The 20,907-nt window shown below is 38.7% G+C and overlaps 3 protein-coding genes across 3 annotated transcripts; 2 read left to right on the plus strand and 1 right to left on the minus strand.

Annotated features, from left to right (window-relative positions):
• The first annotated feature begins 204 nt into the window (after nucleotides 1-204).
• Nucleotides 205-5,987, plus strand: gclc (glutamate-cysteine ligase, catalytic subunit). The gene is made up of 16 exons (XM_033979542.2): nucleotides 205-865; nucleotides 1,487-1,599; nucleotides 2,840-3,022; nucleotides 3,133-3,246; nucleotides 3,392-3,450; nucleotides 3,527-3,663; nucleotides 3,803-3,877; nucleotides 3,977-4,093; nucleotides 4,173-4,311; nucleotides 4,397-4,509; nucleotides 4,582-4,674; nucleotides 4,757-4,861; nucleotides 4,924-5,005; nucleotides 5,091-5,200; nucleotides 5,350-5,470; nucleotides 5,549-5,987. The coding sequence occupies exons 1-16, from the start codon at nucleotides 716-718 to the stop codon at nucleotides 5,728-5,730; spliced, it is 1,893 nt and encodes a 630-aa protein (XP_033835433.1). The 5' UTR covers nucleotides 205-715; the 3' UTR covers nucleotides 5,731-5,987.
• Nucleotides 5,988-6,850: 863 nt separating this feature from the next.
• On the plus strand, nucleotides 6,851-17,499 carry elovl5 (ELOVL fatty acid elongase 5). The gene is made up of 8 exons (XM_033979608.2): nucleotides 6,851-7,076; nucleotides 9,260-9,319; nucleotides 9,990-10,177; nucleotides 12,867-12,944; nucleotides 14,095-14,266; nucleotides 15,131-15,255; nucleotides 15,611-15,745; nucleotides 16,065-17,499. The coding sequence occupies exons 2-8, from the start codon at nucleotides 9,262-9,264 to the stop codon at nucleotides 16,176-16,178; spliced, it is 870 nt and encodes a 289-aa protein (XP_033835499.1). The 5' UTR covers nucleotides 6,851-7,076; nucleotides 9,260-9,261; the 3' UTR covers nucleotides 16,179-17,499.
• On the minus strand, nucleotides 17,414-20,707 carry fbxo9 (F-box protein 9). The gene is made up of 13 exons (XM_033979605.2): nucleotides 20,541-20,707; nucleotides 19,628-19,699; nucleotides 19,341-19,463; nucleotides 19,175-19,232; nucleotides 19,016-19,103; nucleotides 18,747-18,877; nucleotides 18,557-18,671; nucleotides 18,373-18,488; nucleotides 18,197-18,287; nucleotides 18,034-18,129; nucleotides 17,862-17,955; nucleotides 17,637-17,791; nucleotides 17,414-17,564 (listed from the first exon to the last, which is right to left on the minus strand). The coding sequence occupies exons 1-13, from the start codon at nucleotides 20,541-20,543 to the stop codon at nucleotides 17,456-17,458; spliced, it is 1,251 nt and encodes a 416-aa protein (XP_033835496.1). The 5' UTR covers nucleotides 20,544-20,707; the 3' UTR covers nucleotides 17,414-17,455.
• Between the last annotated feature and the right edge of the window lie 200 nt (nucleotides 20,708-20,907).

Genomic DNA, 20,907 nt, shown 5'->3' on the forward strand with positions numbered 1-20,907 from the left:
TTTTGTCTGTTAACAACGGATATAAACATGAATTATTTGCTAACAATTTCCTTTTCACATTTTGTCTTATGTATGTCAAGGTAGACTTTAATAATGTATAAATATGTTTTTGTTTTTGTGTTTTTAAATATAATAATAGACAAATTATCTGACTGATCTTACCCACCTGAATATTTATAACTGCACCTGAAGGCCGCGCGGGGAGGGGCTAAGAACTGCTGAGTCACTGTGCTGACGTCACTGCGCTCCGCCTGACGCTGTCACGTGTCCAGCAGCGGGCAGCGTGCAGAGAGCAGGGCGTTTATATATGAAGTGTAGCCCAACTCTGGGAGAAGCAGACTGGATTGGCATAAAGGACCTGTACCGGTGCACCTCGCTGTTAGTCCATCACAGAGCACAATTTTATCGTCTATTGTCAAGGCTTGCAGCCACTCAATTCCTCATCAAGCTTGTAAGCTCGTTAGCATTTAGCATTATCTTCTGTTGTGGGGGCTTTGCAGGGCTAACTAGGTATTAGCAGGTGATGTGCAAGGGCCCCTTTTCTTTATATTGATGCACAGTTAAGGTTACGGATAAGGCACGCCGTCTAACCTGTTCGACTTCAGCTCGTTCAATCGTTGAAGCATCTTTAGTAAATAGACCTGTGCTAGCCTTCGCTGGGACTGAAAGAAGCTAACTAGCCCAGACTCGCAGAGAGTTCAGAGCCTTACGTGCGATGGGTTTGCTGTCTCAAGGGTCTCCACTCAACTGGGAACAAACCAAGAAGTATGCCGACCACATTAGAAAACACGGAATTATCCAGTTCCTCAACATCTACAACAAGGTCAAAGATCGTCAGAAAGATGTGCTGAAATGGGGTGATGAGGTAAGAACCAGAGAAATGTGGTGCTACTTCTGTTTTTGGTTTCCATTTGAATAATGTGTCAGGTGAATGATGCAACAACGTGACTGTATTGACAAAATTACTAAAATGTAAACACTAAATGTACAATGTAGTAAGTACACCTTTATTGAACCATTATAACAAGCTGTTATAACAACACATACATTATTAACACCACTTCTAGATGACAGTTTGATGTTCTATTTTTTCAGCCCAGATAGTTTAGACTTCTACAAGGGCATCATAGATAGGCTAAAGTCTAAAACAAACTTTTGTATGTGCTTCTAATTCTGACCTTCAAGAATTCATACCAGCGTTTGCCCGCCAGTCCACAAACGTCACTGTGCTGCAGCTTAAACCAAGTGTTTTGATTTTCGAACAATGTGGAATGCTGTTGTTATAGTTTAATCCCACTTTCAGACAGGGATTACAGCACAGTCAAAGTGAAGGAAACATGACTGCTGGAATGGAATTGATGTGGTGGTGTCCAAGCCTTGATCTTGAAATAGTTTAGACCAGTTTGCTTTCTCTTAAGACCCTTTTGAATGACCCTATGTCATAAGGTGAAGGTTAGTTTATTTACACCTTGTCTTTACTGTTTAGGTGGAGTACATGTTGATGGAGTGGGATGACAAAGATGAAAAGGTGAGGCTTGTCCTGAGAACGGCTGAAATTTTGGAAACACTCCAGGAGCAGGGGGAAAAGACAAACCCAAAGTAAGTAAGCTCTGCAAGCCACATAATTGTTTACATCCAATATATGAATAATATCATGAAGTGTATTAGTCTTCACAATTAAATACCACAATACCTGGAAATAGATGGTCTTAAATAACAATAGACTGGAACTGTTTATTCTGCACTTCTTGTTTTCTAAATCCTTTATTCAAATAAACTAGCCATGCCTCGCCTTTATCTTACAACTGATGCATGTCTAGCTCCCACAGATGAATGCTATCACTGTGTCCATGAGCAAGAAACTTAACTCACCTCGCCCCCAGCCCAAAACAGGTTTTGTATTGTGAACCACTTCAGTTGGTTCAATTTTAAGGCAGTGTTGACAGCATGCCTGGTGATGATGATGATGATATATGAATTTCCTTGAGCCTTTGCTGAACTTTATCTATTGACAGTTTTACATAATGCATTGAATTCAATATTATCCTTTTAGTGTTTTATAGTACAGTAATCTAAATAATTTATTAAAACTATGAGGGGAAACTATAATCATATATATGTATAAAACATGTTCAAAATAGTCCTTTTATTAGTCGTAAATTAGTTAAGAATTTACCTGAATTTGGTAGGTAGACTCTTAAAGCATGTCTTTTAAAATAAGATAATGGTGTACATGTGTTTATACAGGATGATTGTGGGTGTTTTGCATGCCCACTGCACATGACGTTGGTTTAAATCTATGGAGCCGACTTCACACAGAGGAAATACCAGTGCCGGGGGAATAGTGGAGCTGATGCATTCCTCATTACTGCCCCTCTGTCGCACACACCAAAGAGCACACTGTGGAGCTCTCATACGCCACTTTGGTTTGCTGGGCCTAAGAATATGAGAGATTTGTAAAGAATAAAGCAAGAAGTAGACCACCGCATGACAAAGATAAAGATAGACAAAGTTAAAGACAAAGATTAATATTATCACTGCAAATATGTCAAATAATAATACAATATTGTATTGTATTGTTTATTGATTTTATTCCTTATTTATGTTGTGATTGTTTATAGCAGTTAACTCTTCCAATTTAAATGTTATACGTTTTGAATCATGAAAAGTATGAAGAGGTGAAACTGTGGTCAATGTAAAAGTAAAAAAAGAATAAGGATTAAATTAAACTATATCTTTTTATTATTCGCAAGAAATTATTTTAAGACCAGAACCAGGTCTTGTGAGTCTTGTTACCGTATCAGGTAATCCTAATCCTAATCGCTATTTGTTTTTGTAGTCACCCAACCCTTTGGAGACCAGAGTATGGCAGTTATATGATTGAGGGGACGCCGGGACAGCCCTACGGTGGGACCATGTCAGAGTTCAACACTGTGGAGGGTAACATGGGCAAGAGGAGGCGAGAGGCGTCATCTCTTCTCAAAGACAATGAGACGCTCGCTACCATCACAGCGTTTCCGAGGTACTGGTCTTCAATACATTTACATTGTTTCTTCTGAGCTCACCACACTGATTGTATTGGCACACTGAGGACGTATTATAATTATTTATGTCATTTGTCTCATTGTGTAGATTAGGTTGCCCAGGTTTTACCAGACCAGAGCATGCACCAACCCCTGTTGAGAGAGGAGTCTCAAAGTCACTGTTTTTCCCCGATCAAGCCATCAATGTACATCCCAGATTCAGGTGGGCCTCATTACAAAGATGAAACTAGGAAAGGATCAATGTGAAAATTATTTGTTCATCAGCAACATAAAAAATGTTTTTCATAAAATGGTCTGAAAAACATGTATTTGCAACACATTTAACATTTGTATTTGATTTATTTCAGTACCCTTACAAGAAACATACGTCACAGAAGAGAAGAAAAAGTTGTTATCAATGTGCCTAGTAAGAGACTAAACAATGTAAGGCATATATTTGAATGGTCACAATACATAAATCTATATATATCTGTCCTTTTTAGTTTTTAAAGACAAGTGCACTCCATCTCCTTTTGTGGAGACGTTTCCTGAGGACGACGGTGAAGCTGCCCGAGCAGCTCTGCCTGATCATATTTACATGGACGCCATGGGCTTTGGGATGGGCAACTGCTGCCTGCAGGTATAGAATGGCATGACTCGGCAATCAAGAGTATCCAGTTTATTCTGATGTAAATGAGGAGTTGCCTCATTTTAATGTTGTTTGTGTGAGTTTACAATCACAATAAGTCATGTATAAATGCACTTTGTACTATTTGTAGGTTACATTCCAAGCTTGCAGCATTGATGAGGCAAGATACCTTTATGACCAACTCGCCACTTTCTGTCCTATTGTGGTCAGTATTGCAGTTATATATGTTCAGTTATTTAAGTGACTTAAAAAAAATAACAATGCAGTGTAATTTCCCAAATATAAGTTGAGCACTTTGTTTCAGATGGCTCTGAGCGCAGCATCACCCTTCTACAGAGGCTATGTGTCCAATATTGATTGTCGCTGGGACATTATTTCAGCCTCAGTGGATGACAGGACAGAGGAGGAACGTGGATTAAAGGTGAACATCTACTATGGCATGCTCGTTGTAGTCGTCATCTTTAGTTTTTCTTGTTAATAACTGAATCACACCGTTGCAGCCTTTAAAAAACAACAAATACAGAATCTCAAAATCGAGGTATGACACAATTGACAGCTACCTTTCATGCTGTGGAGAGAAGTACAATGACATTAAATTAATAATAGATGAAGAGATCTACAATCAGCTGCTCAGTGCAGGTGAGACTATTTGAAACAAACATTTGAAGATATTGGATTCTAGCACCAGATGTAATATTTCACAAACTGTTTTTCCTGTTTACAGGTATTGACAAGCTGCTGGCTCAACACATTGCACACCTTTTCATCCGAGACCCACTCTCTGTGTTCGAAGAGAAAATTAACCTGGATGATGAAAATGAGTCAGATCACTTTGAGGTTTGTTACTCACAAATCATGTTTGTTTTTAGTGTTTACTACATGTATTAAATTAATATTGTGTTCTTAAAGAACATACAGTCAACTAATTGGCAGTCAATGAGGTTCAAGCCCCCTCCTCCTAACTCTGAAATTGGCTGGAGGGTCGAGTTTCGCCCCATGGAGGTAGAACATTATTATTATTATTATAACAAGATCATTATTCGTAAAATTATACCTAAAACATGTCTTGTATTTTTCTTTTAAGGTCCAGCTAACAGACTTTGAAAATGCTGCATATGTGGTGTTTGTTGTGCTGCTCACAAGAGTCATTTTGTCTTACAAACTGGATTTTCTAATTCCCTTGTCAAAGGTGATTATCTGTTTTTTAATACAAATGTGGTCGGATGAGTCACACCTGCCTTGTTTCTCTAGGTGGATGAGAATATGAAGGAGGCTCAGAAGAGGAATGCAGTTAACGAGGGCATGTTTTACTTCAGAAAGGACATGTTCAAAGGTTGGCTGTTAACATGCATGTTGACAAGCATGTATATGTTTTGAGGCAGAGATACATTGTGATATTTGTATATTTGAACACACAGGCTGTAACCCAGTGCTTGATGGTGCTGCTGCTACACAGAACGGCCTGGAGACCGGCGGCACTAACGAGGAGTACACACTGATGAGCATCGATACCATCATCAATGGAAAAGTGGGTGTCTAGAATAGCACAAGTTTTTGAGTTGTCAATCAGGTCATGACTATAAAGTTACTGACATGTGTGAAGTCATATTTGTGTAGATGTTGTGTTTCTCCGATTGTCAGAAGATTTATTTTATAAACCCACATATTTGTATACAGGAAGGAGTTTTTCAAGGCCTGATTCCTATTCTGAACAGCTATCTGGAAAATATGGAAGTTGATGTTGACACCCGATGCACCATTCTAAATTACCTGAAGCTTATAAAGAAGCGTGCCTCAGGTAACTAAATTATGTTTTAAAAGTAATACAATGTATCCTCGATGTCAAGTGTAAAGTTTATTTTGTGGTTTAAAATAGGTGAGCTGATGACCATGGCCAAGTGGATGAGGGAGTTTGTTGCCAACCACCCCCAGTACAAGCAGGACAGTGTTATTACTGACAAGATCAACTACGACCTGATGAGAAAGTGTGACAGGATCGTCAAGGGAGAGGAGCAGTGCCCCGAGCTTTTTGGCAACCCACTAAACAGGGTCAAATAAGTCAAAATATACATTAAAATGGAAAAAGACCAAATACAGGGCACAGAATGACAGTGGTCCAAACAAGTGCAAAACTGTATGTGTTATGAAGAACATGGCTGCATAAAATGTATGTAAATATTTGCTTATATCAGATTTTTAAAATTCTACAATTATTTTAATAGGGTTGGAACATGTATAAGGGTTGTGTAATAGAAATCAAATGTGTATTTATTTTTCTCTGCAAATTGAAGCCGCGTGAGAATGTACATGTAGAACTGTATAGTGACTGCTTTTAACCTTGTGTTTGTATATACTGTACCTCTTCTCTTAACATGTCAACATGTTTCTGTCTGCAAGCTTTCTTTGCATTGCTAGTTTTTTATCTTTCTTTTTTCATTTTGCAAGAAGTTTGACCTGCTGACTGATTTTGTAGTGGGACCTTGAAATTTGTTACTTTGAAGTGAAGATTAAAAAAAAAAGAAGCTGTTTGCCAAGTGATCCTGCTTCAAATAAATTAATACAATGGAGAAATGTGTCGTTATAAAGTAATTATGGACCCTGTCATTAGACAACAATGAATTTAATAATTAAACCTGATGTAACAAGCATTTTTTAAGTTCCTTACACTGAATGCGCGTGTACAGTGACTCATGGAGTCTCGTGTGTAGTGGCAACTTCTTGACCATAAGATGGCGCTGTTTTACTGGGCTTTACATAGTATTTAGGTTTATGCTTCTCAAGTTTGGAGAGTTTATTTACGCATGGTGTTGATAAGTCTAACCTGCTAACAGGATGAGTATGGATGCTGTAAGATGTTTAACATGGATAAGTTGTATAGACCGGTGCTCCTGAACTCTGGGCTTTATTGGTTTTCAGTAGATGTGGATACAGCTGTGATGGCACAGGCATCCCGAAAAACTGAGATTTAATATTGTTTAGACAAATGTTTTTTTTGCAATAATGCAATAATTGTTTATTATTGCTTTATTGCATTTTTTGCATGCACCAATTAAGTAACAAACCATAAAGTGACGTATCACGTGCGGACGGACAGTGTCAGCTCGTCTTCGTGTAATCTGTTCAGACTGTGGTTAATAGATGACAGGGCCGTGGCGTGGTTTCTCGTGCAGCCTACAGGAGAGCTCGGGCCGTGTTGATGTCACCCTTTGGGCCGTGCTGATGAGCGCTGGATCACTGCGAGGTGATCATAGCGGGTCACCTCGTGGCTGGGACCTCCTGTAAGGCACCGGGCCAGCGCGCGAGTTCCTCCCACTCTTTTCCACTGAGCCACAAGGCTGCAGTGTGCTCACACTGACCAGCAGCCTCGCCCGGGTTACACAGGCAGCACGCGTGTTCCTCTCAAGGTAAGCGCCTTTTAGGACCATCTCTCTATCCTCCGGCCCTCTCTTTACCTCTTTACTTAACTTTGTTCAGGGTTTCATTGTGTCCAATGTCGTTTGGGACAGAGATGCTGAAGCTCCGGCTGTGTGGGCTTCATATGAGAACAGCAGCTGGAGCACTTCATTCATTTGATATCCATAGATAAAGTTTTACTTATTGACCTATTGGCTTTTAAACGACGTTTTAACTTTTCCTGAGTTGTCCCCTCTCAGTTTATGTGAATGGTGATCTTGGTGATTGTGCGTAAAGTGATGTTCACACGCGCAGACTGGATGATCTGATGGGAATTTGACTCTTATATAACAATGTAAAGACTACACTCATCAGCAGAGGACGTAATGCTCTTCCACTCGCTCTTTGTTTTAACTAAACGTTCTATTTATGGGTTTCAGACAAACAATTACTTCCTGATTTGAAGGACTTTGTGAGAACCTAGTGAGGACATTTCCCCATTCAGATGTAATATTTTGATTTTAATTGCTTAATTGTTATGACCACGGAAGGCGGTTGCCACGGAGCTTGATACCCATGAATATTGTCTGTCCCTGGACAGTGTAATTTGTCTGAAAATTATCTAAACAGCATCATCATGTTTTCATGTAAATGTCCATAGGCTTTAGAGGTGTGCAGATGACGTCAGTGGAGTCAAACATCAAGTAAACTGTAGAAAACCAGTGAACAGCTGAACACCAGGGACTACAGAAACAGACGCATTTATCTCCATCTCCATACAGACTTGAGCCGATGAGCCAATAAAAAGCAAAGAAACATTTCTGTCTTAACCTGTCCATAGTTCTGCCTCAGTGCCAGTCGGAATGTTTTATGAATTAAATGGTGTCAGTGCATAACCTCTACTGATACTTTGCAGCTGACGTCATCAACATTCCCTGTGTGATGCTAACAGGAGACACTGCTCTGTCTGAAGCTCTGTTAGACTTTGATCTAACACAACCTGACCATAAAACGGTGAGGTGATTTTGACTGTTAAACATGTCCCTCTCAAATAACATTACAGTCAAAAGGAAGCATTAGCCAACAGTGTTTCAGTCAGTCCCTCTCATGTTTTTGTGTAAAATCACAATTTTAAACAGGACCATGGACGCTCAGCTTGATCACAGGCCGATGAAAATGTGTTGTTTAAATCCATTTTCTATTTTTTCTTCAGTTTGCACAGCATCTTAAAAAAAAAAAAACATTTGGCAGTGTTTCCTAATGTGTGCATTGTGCCACTATGGTAACTGCTGAACATTCTGCCATACACATACATCCAGAACACCCCTGCACAATGTCACTGCAAACTATCAATATTATTACATGAATAAACTAAGTGCTGCTCAGGTATGTCATTTTTATTTATGTGTCACATAGGCTGTTACATTTATAAATTGAGATCCTTAAATAATTCTATTGATGGAAGGCACATAGAGTTTTAGTGACCTCCTTGTATTTTATTGGTTGAAGATTCATCTTTGCATCATGCCAGTGTTTATCCTCAAAGCCAAAGTGTCGTTGGCTGCTACTCGCGCTGCGCTCTGTTGTGGCTCATCATGCTCTGATTAAGTCCTGCAGATTATCATATTTTGGTATCGCATCACTGAGCATCCAAACAATAACTGCTATTTATTTTTACTCTATGCGCATCCAAGTGTGACCATAACCCACAGTGAGAATATAGTTACACATCAGATCATATCACATTGTCCAGTCAAGTTTATTTTACATTCTTGTCCAGTGTAGGTCGTCACATGTCTCAGATATCTAAAACTAAACCAGTAACCAATGATGAAGGTTATAGGCTTGGACTGAAAGATCCTACAAAAATATAGCAGAATCCTGTGGAAAATAATTGTTTTATTGATCTTGTGACGGGCCCGAGCCTAAGAGTGTTTTGTCACTCAATGTAATTTGCACATCACTGCAGTTAGGAGGCATTCCATTGTGGCAGTCCTGAGAGGAAGTAAAGCAGAAGATAATTGTGCTGTTAGTTTATTAGTGCAAGTTATGTGTGTTTTTATCTGGTTAGGCATTAAGTCACTGTCTGCAGGTAATCTTTGTATTCACATAGAAATTACAGGTTAGGTTTTTTTGCATATCTGACGTTTTAAAAAATTTTCTTCACTGTCCAACTGTAATTATATGTCTTCAGGAATGGCGACATTCAATGAGAACTTCAACAGTCACTTGGAGTTTTGGATTGGTCCCAAAGGTAAGCCTTTTGACTGTGACATTGAATCACTGTTTAATAATAAAGGTGCACACATAACGTTCTTTTAACCTCAGCAGCTGATTCACAAACCTTGTTTTCTCCTTCACAAAGAAATGCTGCTGACAGCAGTAAAGTGAGCTTAAACCCAATGCAGCAAAGTAAACACAGATGAAATACAGATGCAGGAGCAGGACGCGACATTAGTCAATTAGCCAAATAATAGGTTTCAGACATTTAGATCTATATCAGACAGATTATCATTATTTAAGTAGAACAAATGATGTCAATGAGACATAGTTCAATAAGCATATTTTGATAGTTTAAGGTTATGTTTGTTTGCATTTGGTTTGGTCCTAGTTTCAGCCCAGTTTAGTCTTAATGTAGATTTGATGGTCCACTTCTAGTCCTGGTTTAGTCTGGGTCTAATCCTGGTCTAATGCAGGTTTAGTTTTGGGTTTCGTCTGTTACTTCAGACATGTGCTCTCAGCCCACCTGATGTTATATATTTTGGTCTTTATTATTAAGAATGGTCTTATATTGTATTTCTTGAGTTACTGCACCCAAGTTATTTCCCTGTGGATAAATAAAGTTTGTCTTAGCGAGATGGAGACCCTGGTCGTCATTCACTGCTACAGCAGTACTTTGAACCTTCTTTTGTAACATTTGACAGATCCGCGGGTGCGAGGATGGCTGCTGCTAGACAACTACCTCCCGACCTTTGCCCTCACAGTGCTGTACCTCCTCATCGTGTGGGTGGGTCCAAAGTACATGAAGAACAGACCGCCATTCTCCTGCAGGGGCCTTCTTCTGATCTACAATGTGGGCTTGACTCTGCTGTCCCTCTATATGTTCTGGGAGGTAATTAAATTTCACATGTAAACTACAGAATTTAGCACCTATGTCTGTCAAAGCATTCATCACTTCTGACATCTTGCTATACTGACCAGACTTAAACCACGAGTAAATGCTAAGAATCCCTTTCCTCTTCACCACTAACTAAAAGGAACTGTATGTAGCCTGTGCTCTTACAATTTAAAAAAGGTACCGGTAATTCAATCAAAACTGAACCTCGGCTGCCAGTGTCTTGACCTGTATATAGAGGATGTCTGTGTGATCCCTCGGTCGTCCAGGTCTGATCCATAGTAAAAGCCAAAAGTAAAATCTGTCAACTGGACAAAAAGTTGTAGGAGTAAAGACATTTCGCTGCTCATCCAAGCCGCTTCTTTGATTCTGGACACATACACGTTTTTTTAATCTATGGACAGCATGTGAGATTCTGGCTTCTGATTTGATAATTGCCTGTAACAATACATCAGCATTTCAACCTGGAAATACGCAGACAGACATGAAACCAAAGTATTAGTAGGCTTTATTGAATGAGTCATCTTTGGCTCTCAGACCCTGACAGAAGACATTGCGATGAAGGGTGTGCCGTACCTTTAGGAAATATCTTCCTCCTGGGGCCTGCACACTGGAGGTGGGAGAGATGAGGCTGAGGCGAGTGAAGGGTTGATGAGATGATGAGAAGCCAGGGAGGTGGTGGGACGCGGCACAAACTGAAGTGGCCGTGCATTTGTAATGGGGCTTTAAATAGGGCAGACTGGGCACCGCTTGGATGAAGAAGAAGTGCAGCAAGCAGCGGGCAGGAGTAATAGGAGGAGGTGATGAAGGCTGAGGTGCAGGTAAACTCTGGAGAGAGTGTGGACGGGAGCGCAGTTAGGTCTTCCAGGCTGAATTTATGCTAACTCCATTATAATTGTAATCAGAAAGAGCTGTATTTGATTTGACATGTCTACCTCTGTGGTGGGGACGCAGTTAGGTCATGTTGATGGAATTTAAAATAAAAATTTTGATCTCCATGGTGTCTTATTAAAAAAACCTAAACCAACTTCAACTCCAGTTCTCACGAAAGCAATGAATCTTTTAAGGAAGGAATATTTCCACCAATTGTCAAAACTGCCATTGTCATGAAAAGAAAGTTGGATCCAAGCCAATCACGCAACACCTAGATATTTAATCTTCTGCAGTTTGTTTTCAGGAAGAATTATTCCATTCAAACAGCTTACGGCTACTTCTTTGAAGACATTAATAGACTAGGGAGGAGGAGTTGGAGTTGTCTTCCTTGATTTACGCAAGGCATTTGCCACTGTAAGCCACAGCAAAATTGAACATTTTGTATTACCACAAATTACAATAAACTGGTTTGAATCTTCCCTGAGGTGTGGCAGTAATGTGTGAACACTTTATCCTCTCTCAAAAACTGTACGAAGGGGGTGCCACAGGGCTTGATATTCGGGCACGTTTTTTTAGTTTATATATAAATGACCTCCCCTCAGTGTGTGATGTGAAGATAATTATGCATGCTGACAGCACTGTCTTTTTTACCCACGGGAAAAAAGTGAGGTAGTCAAGAGACTGCCTGGCTTCAGAGTGTAGAAAACACTCTGAAACACTCTGTAGAAAAGACTGTTGCAATGTATTTCACAAACAAGCGCAATTTAACCACGATATGTAAAAATATTAATGTTAAAAATGTTAATGAATCTACTTCACATAAGATTTAATTTATACTTTTTAATATTAAACTGTTTTTGTCAAATTTAATCTCTCAAATTTTAGACACTTACAAGAGTCACTGTATGTACAAGTATTTAAACTCAATTGTCATGTCATGTTTTCTTTCTACACATTAGGGATGAATGCTGTTTTTAATGTTTAGGATGAATGCAGGTAGAATGCGTGTGTGTGTGTGTGTGGGGGGGGGGGTGTGAGGGTGTGTGTGGGGGTGTGTGTGTGTGTGGGGGGGGGGTGTGCATGTGTTTGGGTGCAAGTTGATTTTAGAAGACTATTTGGATGATGTGACACTATATCTGTGTAAATTATTAGTTGTTTTTTTTCTATATACATTGAACCTGTATTTCCAGTATTTACATCAACCTGATCAAGGACTGCAGGTGTAAATTAGCATTCACTCTGTAGCCCAGCATCAGCATCTTTTGACTCCGTCTTGGCCAATGTGTTATTGTGCACTGCCCTTGTTCCATACTATAAAACAACACCATACCATGCCGTATACTTTTGCTAATTGCTAAATGTGCTAAATCCCTTTGTTTAATCAACACATTAGCTCAAGCACCACCTGTACCTGGATTAGATTATTCCATTTTAGTATCACATGAGCCAGATTTATTCCCATTATATTAGTTAGTAAATCCTCTTATTGGCTTTGATAGTGACTGGATCAGTTGTCCCTCAGTCGACCTCCAACAAATCTGTACTTTGATTTATCATACAATCGCAATCTGCCATTTTTCAATATGGAAGTCAATGAAAAGAACTTGTGTATTTGCTAATGATTTCACTGCCAGCGTCACTGTGCTGCAGTTTATGGTGTAATGATGCATGTTTATCTGTTACTGGTAACATAGTTTTTTTAGTAGACTCATATCAGTTACACAGTCACAATAAAAGGTAAACTAGGCCAGTTATCAGTGTTGATGTGTCATACCATTACTTTACAACTGTTTAATTGACTTCTTTCTTTTAGCTTGCCTCTGCAGCGTGGCATGGCAGCTACAATCTCTACTGCCAGAATACCCACAGTGCACCAGAGGCTGACATTAAAGTAAGTCTCCAAATGTTTTTTTTTTCTTTTTTGTTTGCAAACCACAACATACTAAAAAGATTTAACTAAAATATAGGACAAGCCATTAAATGTTTGTTTGCATTTTTTAACTGAGAATACGGTTAAAGGTAATGACACAAAGAGCTCAAAGGATTTTCTATTCTGTGTTTATTTATGAGTGAACAGAGAAATGCTCTTGAGCTTAAATTAACCTACAAAGCTATCAGTGACAAGAAACCATAAGTCATTAACTCAAGTATAATGTCTTGATGTTTTTATGTGTATATAATTTAATTCAAGTTAAGTCTTCTTGGAATATTGAAAGTGAGTTCAAGTAAATTGCACTCATGTCTATTTTAGTATAGGTTTTTAGTAAATTCAACTTTTAATCAAGGAAATCTTTTGACCTGGTTCATGGTTAAAATCTTGGTAACTATCCACAAAGCATGTCTTTTCTATCAGCACAAACAAAAGTGGCATAATTTGATCTCTAAAGCTTCAAATATGTCAATAATATGTGGGCATGACTGCATACAGATGCCAACGCTTTGGGCCAGAGCAGTGACTTTTTGTGGAGCAAAAAGTTGAGTAGAAATGCTTGTCCAAGAACATGTCTTTTGTATAATGATGCATTGACAGTGAATTGTCAATACGTGGGTCATTTCCTAATTTCTGACTCTGATGCGGTGCTGTCCGTACCTGTAAATCCATCAGATAAGCCTTAGAGATAGAATGCCGATTTAATCCGACTTGTGTCATGATCAGGACTGTCCAATCGCTAGAGGCGCAACAGAAAAATGTGCAGAGCTTTGTAGTTCTGACATGATTAAAAGGTTTTCATTCTGTTCCTGCTATAGATGGAGGAATGCCTTATGATACACTCTGGACTTTGCAGAGACCTGTTGGCAAGGGGCTTCTCACATTACAGATATTTCATACAAATTCCACAGACAGTCCATAACGAAATATGGGTCATGAGTAAATGTTGGGGGAAAAAAAAACCTGGAACTTAACTCTTGCATCTCTTCTGTCAATTAAAATTTGGGTTGCATTTTTTTAAACAAACTGCACTCATTTGCGAATTGTAACTGGCAGTAGCTGGATTACGTTAAAAGTTGTTATTTTTGTTCATTCTTTCTTTTTGTTACAGGTGATGAAAGCCCTTTGGTGGTACTACTTTTCCAAGCTCATTGAATTCATGGACACCTTTTTTTTTATTCTACGAAAGAACAACCATCAGATTACATTTCTCCACATCTACCATCACGCCACTATGTTCAACATCTGGTGGTTTGTTGTGAACTGGATCCCGTGTGGCCACTGTAAGGGCTCATTACTCACATTTTATTCCACTAACCATCAATGCTGGGCCTCAGTGAGTTAAATAATTCAAGCCCTAATGCCATTAGACCGCAGTTTTAGCCACATTTTACAGTACAAAAAACAATGCTTATTGACCAGAAGTCTTCAACCGATAATGCATTGCCTTTACTTGTTGGTAGGTTCATGCATAAAACATTAACACTTTTCGCAAGGTTACATTAGAGGATTTTGAACATAGTGCACCTTTAACGGACTTGCCTTCATTTGAACAAAAAATAAAATCAAACAAGACATGTTTGTAGACAATAAACAATAATACATCTTATTTCTAAACAGGTTTGTACTCATTAGGGATGAATATGAATTGAATGCTCAGTAGAATGTGTGTATCTGTGTGTGTGTGTTTGGTGCGTTTGTGTGTAAGTAGAGCCTTGATGGACGGTGGGAGGGGCTAAGGGGAGTGGGTAAGAGTGCACGTGCTTATATGTTTGGCTGTATGTTGTTTTTAGAATAGTATTTGAACAATGAAACCCCAGGTAATGTCTATTTTAATGAATTTGTGGTCTATTTATCTATATACATTGGATCTGTATTTTCAGTATTTCCATCAACCTTCTCAGGGACTACAAGTATAAATTAGCATTCATGCCATAATCTGGTACCAGCATCTTTCCTATGACTTGTGTTGGTAAATGTATTGTTGTGCACTGTCCATGTACAAACAAAAAGCAAACAATACCATGCCAACTAAAAACACAGAACACACTAAACCATAATGCAATGCCACAGATGCTGCTTAATACAGTATGTAGGTTGTAAAGTCTGTTTTAGTTTCACTTATGTAATTTCCTCTGTGCGGGCAGCCTTCTTCGGAGCCACCATCAACAGCTTTGTCCATATTGTGATGTACCTGTACTACGGCCTGTCGTCAATACCAGCCATGCGTCCATATCTCTGGTGGAAGAAATACCTCACGCAACTGCAGCTTGTAAGTTTAGATGTTATGGGTTCAAAGGAAAATTGTAGTACATGTATATGCCGTGTATCTTGATGATTTGATGCACTGATTTAGTTTTTAATTTTTATTTTACACATTGATTGTTAAAAGGTGTTAAATGGATCATAAGGATCATATTTAGGTTTAAAGATGGTAATTATTTGTGGTGTTAATTTTGTCCAACGCATTCAGGTTTATCTATTTTTTTCCCATTGTAATAGTGATGATGAGACAGAAATTGTGTTTTCCGCTTCCATTAAAGATATTTTGAGCTGTAGATCGATATTGTCCTATACATGCCTCGGTCACCTTCTCATGTTGTGTACCTCTCATGTTTCCTGCACAGGTCCAGTTCTTACTCACTGTGGTCCAGTCCTCATCTGCAGTCATCTGGCCCTGTGGGTTCCCCATAAGATGGACCTGCTTTCAAATCAGCTATATGTTTACACTCATTATACTTTTCACCAACTTTTACTTCCAGGTAAGTAGTTATCGAGGGGTTTCAGAATGATAAAAAATGTTTGACTGCTGTCATAGCGATTAACAGTTTTTAAAAATCAGTGTGAAAAAGTCCTCAAAAATATATATGCATAACATACATATAACAGGAAGCTGAAACATATGGATAGATTTAAACTATAAACTCCTTGCAAAATTCTTTAATCTAACAAAAAACTCTCTTTTAGCATAAAAAAACTGAATTAGGACTAGTTTAATTATTACTGTTACTGATGTTATTTATATGTTGATCTTCAGTAATTTAAGAATATAATATTTACATTAATTTCTTTTCTCTTTAGGCATACAAAAAACGTATAGTTTCCTCAAAGGAGCACCAAAACGGCTCTAGTGCTACAACAGGACATGCAAATGGGACTGAGAACTACGCTCACAAGAAACTCAGGGTAGATTGATGTTTTAGGAAGTTTTGCTATGTATGAAGTATTGCTATAAAATGTATGTTTTCTATTTTTGCTAATTTAAGTCAATAGCTATAGCCAAAAATATTTACAGCACTTTGCACAAAGCCTCAATGCTATGCTTATACACCATAATTTACCTCTAAGGTAGGATTCATTGCCAGGATAGGTGAATATGTAAAAAGGGCAAAAGATTAGACCAACTGGTGTGTTGGCAGGTTTTGTTTATGCCGTACATAATAATGTATCCAGGAAGAAAGGGTGGGCCCGATGATGGACTTTATCTTCCTCCTCTCTGCACTGTTGCATAATGCTTAAATTGGCAGTGTTGAAATATGATGCAATAATATACAACATATCCAGTGAGAATGCAACTTTGAAACTGCTCACGCTAAACAATATGCTAACAGGTTCTAATGATCAACATAAACTGCAGCTGTTCTTTTAATTAGTTAATGTATAGTAGACTTTAGATATGCACCTAGTAATAATATTAGGTAATAACTTAAGTCAAGAACATCACTTAATGTTTGCTGTTATAGGCCTACAATAATTGCATATATCTATTGCACATTGTATTTTTGCTTCAACACAATCAGGGATAATTATGGACATTTGGACATTGCACTTAGTTTGGTGAGCAAAATGGAAGAATAAGTTGGATTTCCTTAGTCATTGTTATAGCAGACATTTGCATTGGGGTTCTCATTATTAAAAATAAAATGTTCTATATAGAATTACTGGAAAGTACTGTTTGTATTTTTCAAACAAAGCCATAGTTACCATTTACAATATAAATCATATTTATTTATTGCTTTTGGCTTTTCAGGTCCCTCTATATAGACACATTGAAACAACAGTAATGAGACGTAGTATATCATGTATTTTACCTTGTAAGATGAAACAGCAAAATAAAAAAAACTATATTTTCTGAAATTAACTGCAGCCTGATTGTGCTTTTTCACTAATAAAAACAATATATTTCCCATGCAGATTATTAGCAGTTTTGTGTAAATTGATAGACTGAAGAAGGCTAGATCTGTTCACCACTGTTTATTAGATGTATGCACCATTAAACATTCATTAATAAGATTCAAGAAGTGCTAATTATTTTAGCTTTGATTATGTAATCTTTTCTGAAATCAGAAAAATAGGTTGTTTCTATAACATAAATCTGAACGTATAACCTTCCAGTGTATTCCACACTGCAGTACTGAGAAGAACACAAGTGGTGAATGAACTTTAATGTAATCATTGGTGAAAGCATGAGCTTAGAGTGGCTGGTTTGAGAAAACTGTGTAACTCTTCACTCGAGCAAAGAAAAAAGGTGTATACATCTGGTCCAGGTCAAACGCTGTCACAACGGTTTCCCCAGTCACTCTGAAAGTTTAACATTAACATTACAACATAGAAATATATAGATTATTATTTATAGACTCCTTTCTCTTGCACCTGTATTTGATGTGACAGGAGTGGTGGACCCACATCAGTTTATTGGAACACTGGCGCCCCCCAGAGGACAGCTGCAATCCTACATGGAAGCTGTGCTCCGCATCTGGTAAAGGATTTCGTCTTGAGAACCGATTCCTTGTAAACTCATTCATTTTCTGAGACAAAATACAGTTTATAAGTTAATTATTGTCACCTTTCTACTGCCAATTTTATGTGGCTCCTTACCTCATCTTTTTTCTTGGCAAGAACTGCAAATACTTTGGTTTGATTGTCTGTCTCCTGCGATAGACGGTAATGGCCAAGCAAAATGGCATCCAGTCTGCAAAATTAAATTAAATTAAAGAAATCTACCTGGATTTTTTGCAACAATGCAAATACATTGTTTTTAAAAGCCTACCTTGTGTTCTTAGTTTTTAGGTGAGGAACAATAGTGAGTGGGTCCTCAGGGGTAGTCATCATTATGACCTGCCCGTCAGGGAAGAATCGCAGGTACCTGTACCACGAAACACTTATTTAAACTGTATACTAAATTTTATAAAGTTCACATAAAAAGGACCGACCTGTAGTATTCAACCTGTTGCCAAGGTCTATAAAACCCATCCAGTGATTCCTCTCCTTGACGAATATATGATGTTTTGCTGATATAGACTCCTAAAAATGAAAATGTGTTTAGGAAAAGTGTTTTCATATTTTGTAATGATTTAAACTTTCTGTAAATCTTTTTAAGAAGCCTAACCATCATAACGAACATGTGGCTTCTGCAGAAACATCTCTCTCCATGAGGTGTATGGTTTGGAGAGTTTTGTCTTTCCCCAGATCTTCAAACAAGCAGAGCGCCAGATTTCTGGGTCCCTAGAAAATAAAAACAGAATTAAAAATAATGATTCTGAATTCTGTGTTTGTTAAGCTGCATGTCAAACCTTGCACAAATGTAAAATCCACGACAAACCAAAGACAGCTGTTCCAGAGCACGCATGTCCAGTTCACTGGACACTACCCAGCGAAATATGTACATTACAATTTCTCTTGGCAGGACTACAGAGACAACAGACCTCTTTTAGAATGAGTGTATATAATTTCTGGTGTTGCACAACTTTAAAGACACCATACTTGAGATGTGAGTCTGAGCCATGTCCACCTCAGGTGTGCAGAACTTTGGATAGGAGCTTTCCAGCGTGAGCTGCTGCTCAAAATATGAGAGCAAGTCCTCAATGTCACTGTCAGCATCACTCTCCTCTATCCTGAAACCAACCAAACACTTACCGTCAGACAAAATACACTTACTGTGTTTCAATGGCTACAAATGGCCATTTCCATTTAACCAAAGGGGGTTTAAGATGTTAAAGTTAAAACAAATTCATGAAATGTACTAGACTCACATCTTATCTGCATCAGTAGGCCGGCTGTAGTTGATTTTAGACTCAATGTCAGGCACAAGCTGCAGTGCCATGCGATAGTATTTGATGGCTGAAAAATTAATTAAAGGCTTGATGTTTGTTTTTCAAATACTGGCAGCTGGTTCATTAGATTGTTTGTACCTTCATAGACTGCTCCAATCTGTTCCTCATGAACGGCTCTTAAGAACAGCTCTGTGGCCTGAAAGCAAGGGGGACCATTAAGGTCACTCAAAATTGTTAGAGACATTTGAACCTGCATTCCCAAGCAAAACTTGCCAGTACTGGAAGGATCACCCTTAATTCTTACCTTTTCCTCCAAAGCCGTTTCTTGCGTCTTTTTCTGCCCTTTATTTTGCAGGTGTTTATTCCTCGCTTCAGAGCTTGGTTTAAGCTCTGACATCCACTGAACTCTGAATGCATTAAGCTCTCCCTAAACAAAACAAAACAATAAATTACATAAGGTTAGTGATCAATACAACAGAACACTACAGAAAAAAGGTTAGTGGAAAAATCATAGTGTCAATAGTTCATCAACTTAACACAACTGGCAAAGCTTAAAAGTAAAGTAACTCACTTTAATGATAAAAGTCTCACCTGAAGATCTGGATCTTCTGACCCTTCATCTCCATCCTCCACTGTACCTCCAAAATCTGCCTCATCTTCAGCCTGTTGCAGAAAAAGTTACATCAATTGATAATAATTTTCCCAGATGAATAAAATCAGCATTTATTTTTAAACAGGATTTAAGAAGGCGTAGAGTATGTAAAGTAACACATTATATGAGTGCATATGTCCATGCGCACACGTTACATGTCAGTTATTCTGAAGATGTAAGATTAAAAAGCACCAGACCGTTGCGGTAGCCTGGATAAACAGACTTCTTGCGGATTGTTTCCGCGGACCTGCGCCTCACCCGGACCCCACTGAGCCGATGGGAGCCGCGGGAGTCACGAACCGCCCAGCACTTGCAACCAGCGAACACGCGGAAAAACACTACACACCCCCAAGCTGTCTGTCGGTTTCTTGGACATGACACCTGGCCCTCATTTTCGTATAATATACCTCGATGCTTGCTAGCCATGAAGGATACTGTAAATGGCATCTTGCTGTTTGTAACCAGTCGTCCATCGTCCAGCCTGACTGTGCTGTGCAGATCCTTCCTGAAAACAGTGGCCTGTAAAGCAGGACTTACAGGTATCTACAGTTCCTCGGGGGTTCGTAACTGACGAGTCGAGTCACTACAGCTATGTTTAATGGGACATACTCACACAGTTGAATAATAACACATTGCATTCCCGTGGAGAATGCCATTTAATGACTGAACCAATGGGACATGCGCTCTCATGATAATATACTTCAACGAGGAAACATGAAGAAGAAAAGCAAACGGCTAAAGTTCAGCTATCTTTAGATGCGGATGACAGGTGACGTAGCTAACAGGAGACCAGCTAACTAGCCCCTAAGCCTGTTAGCTCATTTAGGTCAATAAAAAAACATAGCGACCCACCATGACAGCTTGGCCAGTAGTTTTTGAGTTTTCAATTCCCGGTCAGAACTTGCGTTTACAGTTCACGGTCGGAGAAACGCACAACGCAGCCAACATATTTACGAGCTCGCAGGAACGCAGCCATTTCGCTGAGCAGCCACGAGCCTCTGAAACGGGAAGTAAACCTGCAGGTTACGAAACATAAACAAACAGGAGCGCACAGTCGCAGTTGCAAATGCTACTGTTCTATTATTACACCAGGAAGTACACTATTATAAATTAAGTAAAAATAATACATGATACATTTACTCAAGAAGATGTTTAAATAGGACTATGATCATGCCAACATATGTCAGTGTCACCTCTACACGACGAAAGACAAGCCCCA

Source organism: Periophthalmus magnuspinnatus, chromosome 15, assembly GCF_009829125.3.
Source record: "Periophthalmus magnuspinnatus isolate fPerMag1 chromosome 15, fPerMag1.2.pri, whole genome shotgun sequence".
In the NCBI taxonomy this organism is placed as follows: domain Eukaryota; kingdom Metazoa; phylum Chordata; class Actinopteri; order Gobiiformes; family Gobiidae; genus Periophthalmus; species Periophthalmus magnuspinnatus.

What these genes read in the sequence shown, in the direction of transcription:
- gclc (XM_033979542.2), top strand. Translation starts at nt 716, where the DNA reads ATGGGTTTGCTGTCTCAAGGGTCTCCACTCAACTGGGAACAAACCAAG. An exon ending in TCGAGTTTCGCCCCATGGAG is followed by an intron (nt 4,675 to 4,756) that starts GTAGAACATTAT and finishes TTTTCTTTTAAG; the next exon opens with GTCCAGCTAACAGACTTTGA. An exon ending in ATACCATCATCAATGGAAAA is followed by an intron (nt 5,201 to 5,349) that starts GTGGGTGTCTAG and finishes ATTTGTATACAG; the next exon opens with GAAGGAGTTTTTCAAGGCCT.
- elovl5 (XM_033979608.2), top strand. Translation starts at nt 9,262, where the DNA reads ATGGCGACATTCAATGAGAACTTCAACAGTCACTTGGAGTTTTGGATT. An exon ending in CCCTCTATATGTTCTGGGAG is followed by an intron (nt 10,178 to 12,866) that starts GTAATTAAATTT and finishes TCTTTCTTTTAG; the next exon opens with CTTGCCTCTGCAGCGTGGCA. An exon ending in ACCTCACGCAACTGCAGCTT is followed by an intron (nt 15,256 to 15,610) that starts GTAAGTTTAGAT and finishes TTTCCTGCACAG; the next exon opens with GTCCAGTTCTTACTCACTGT.
- fbxo9 (XM_033979605.2), bottom strand. An exon ending in CAGAAGATCCAGATCTTCAG is followed by an intron (nt 19,464 to 19,627) that starts GTGAGACTTTTA and finishes TGTTTTGTTTAG; the next exon opens with GGAGAGCTTAATGCATTCAG. An exon ending in TCCTGTCACATCAAATACAG is followed by an intron (nt 17,565 to 17,636) that starts GTGCAAGAGAAA and finishes TTAAACTTTCAG; the next exon opens with AGTGACTGGGGAAACCGTTG.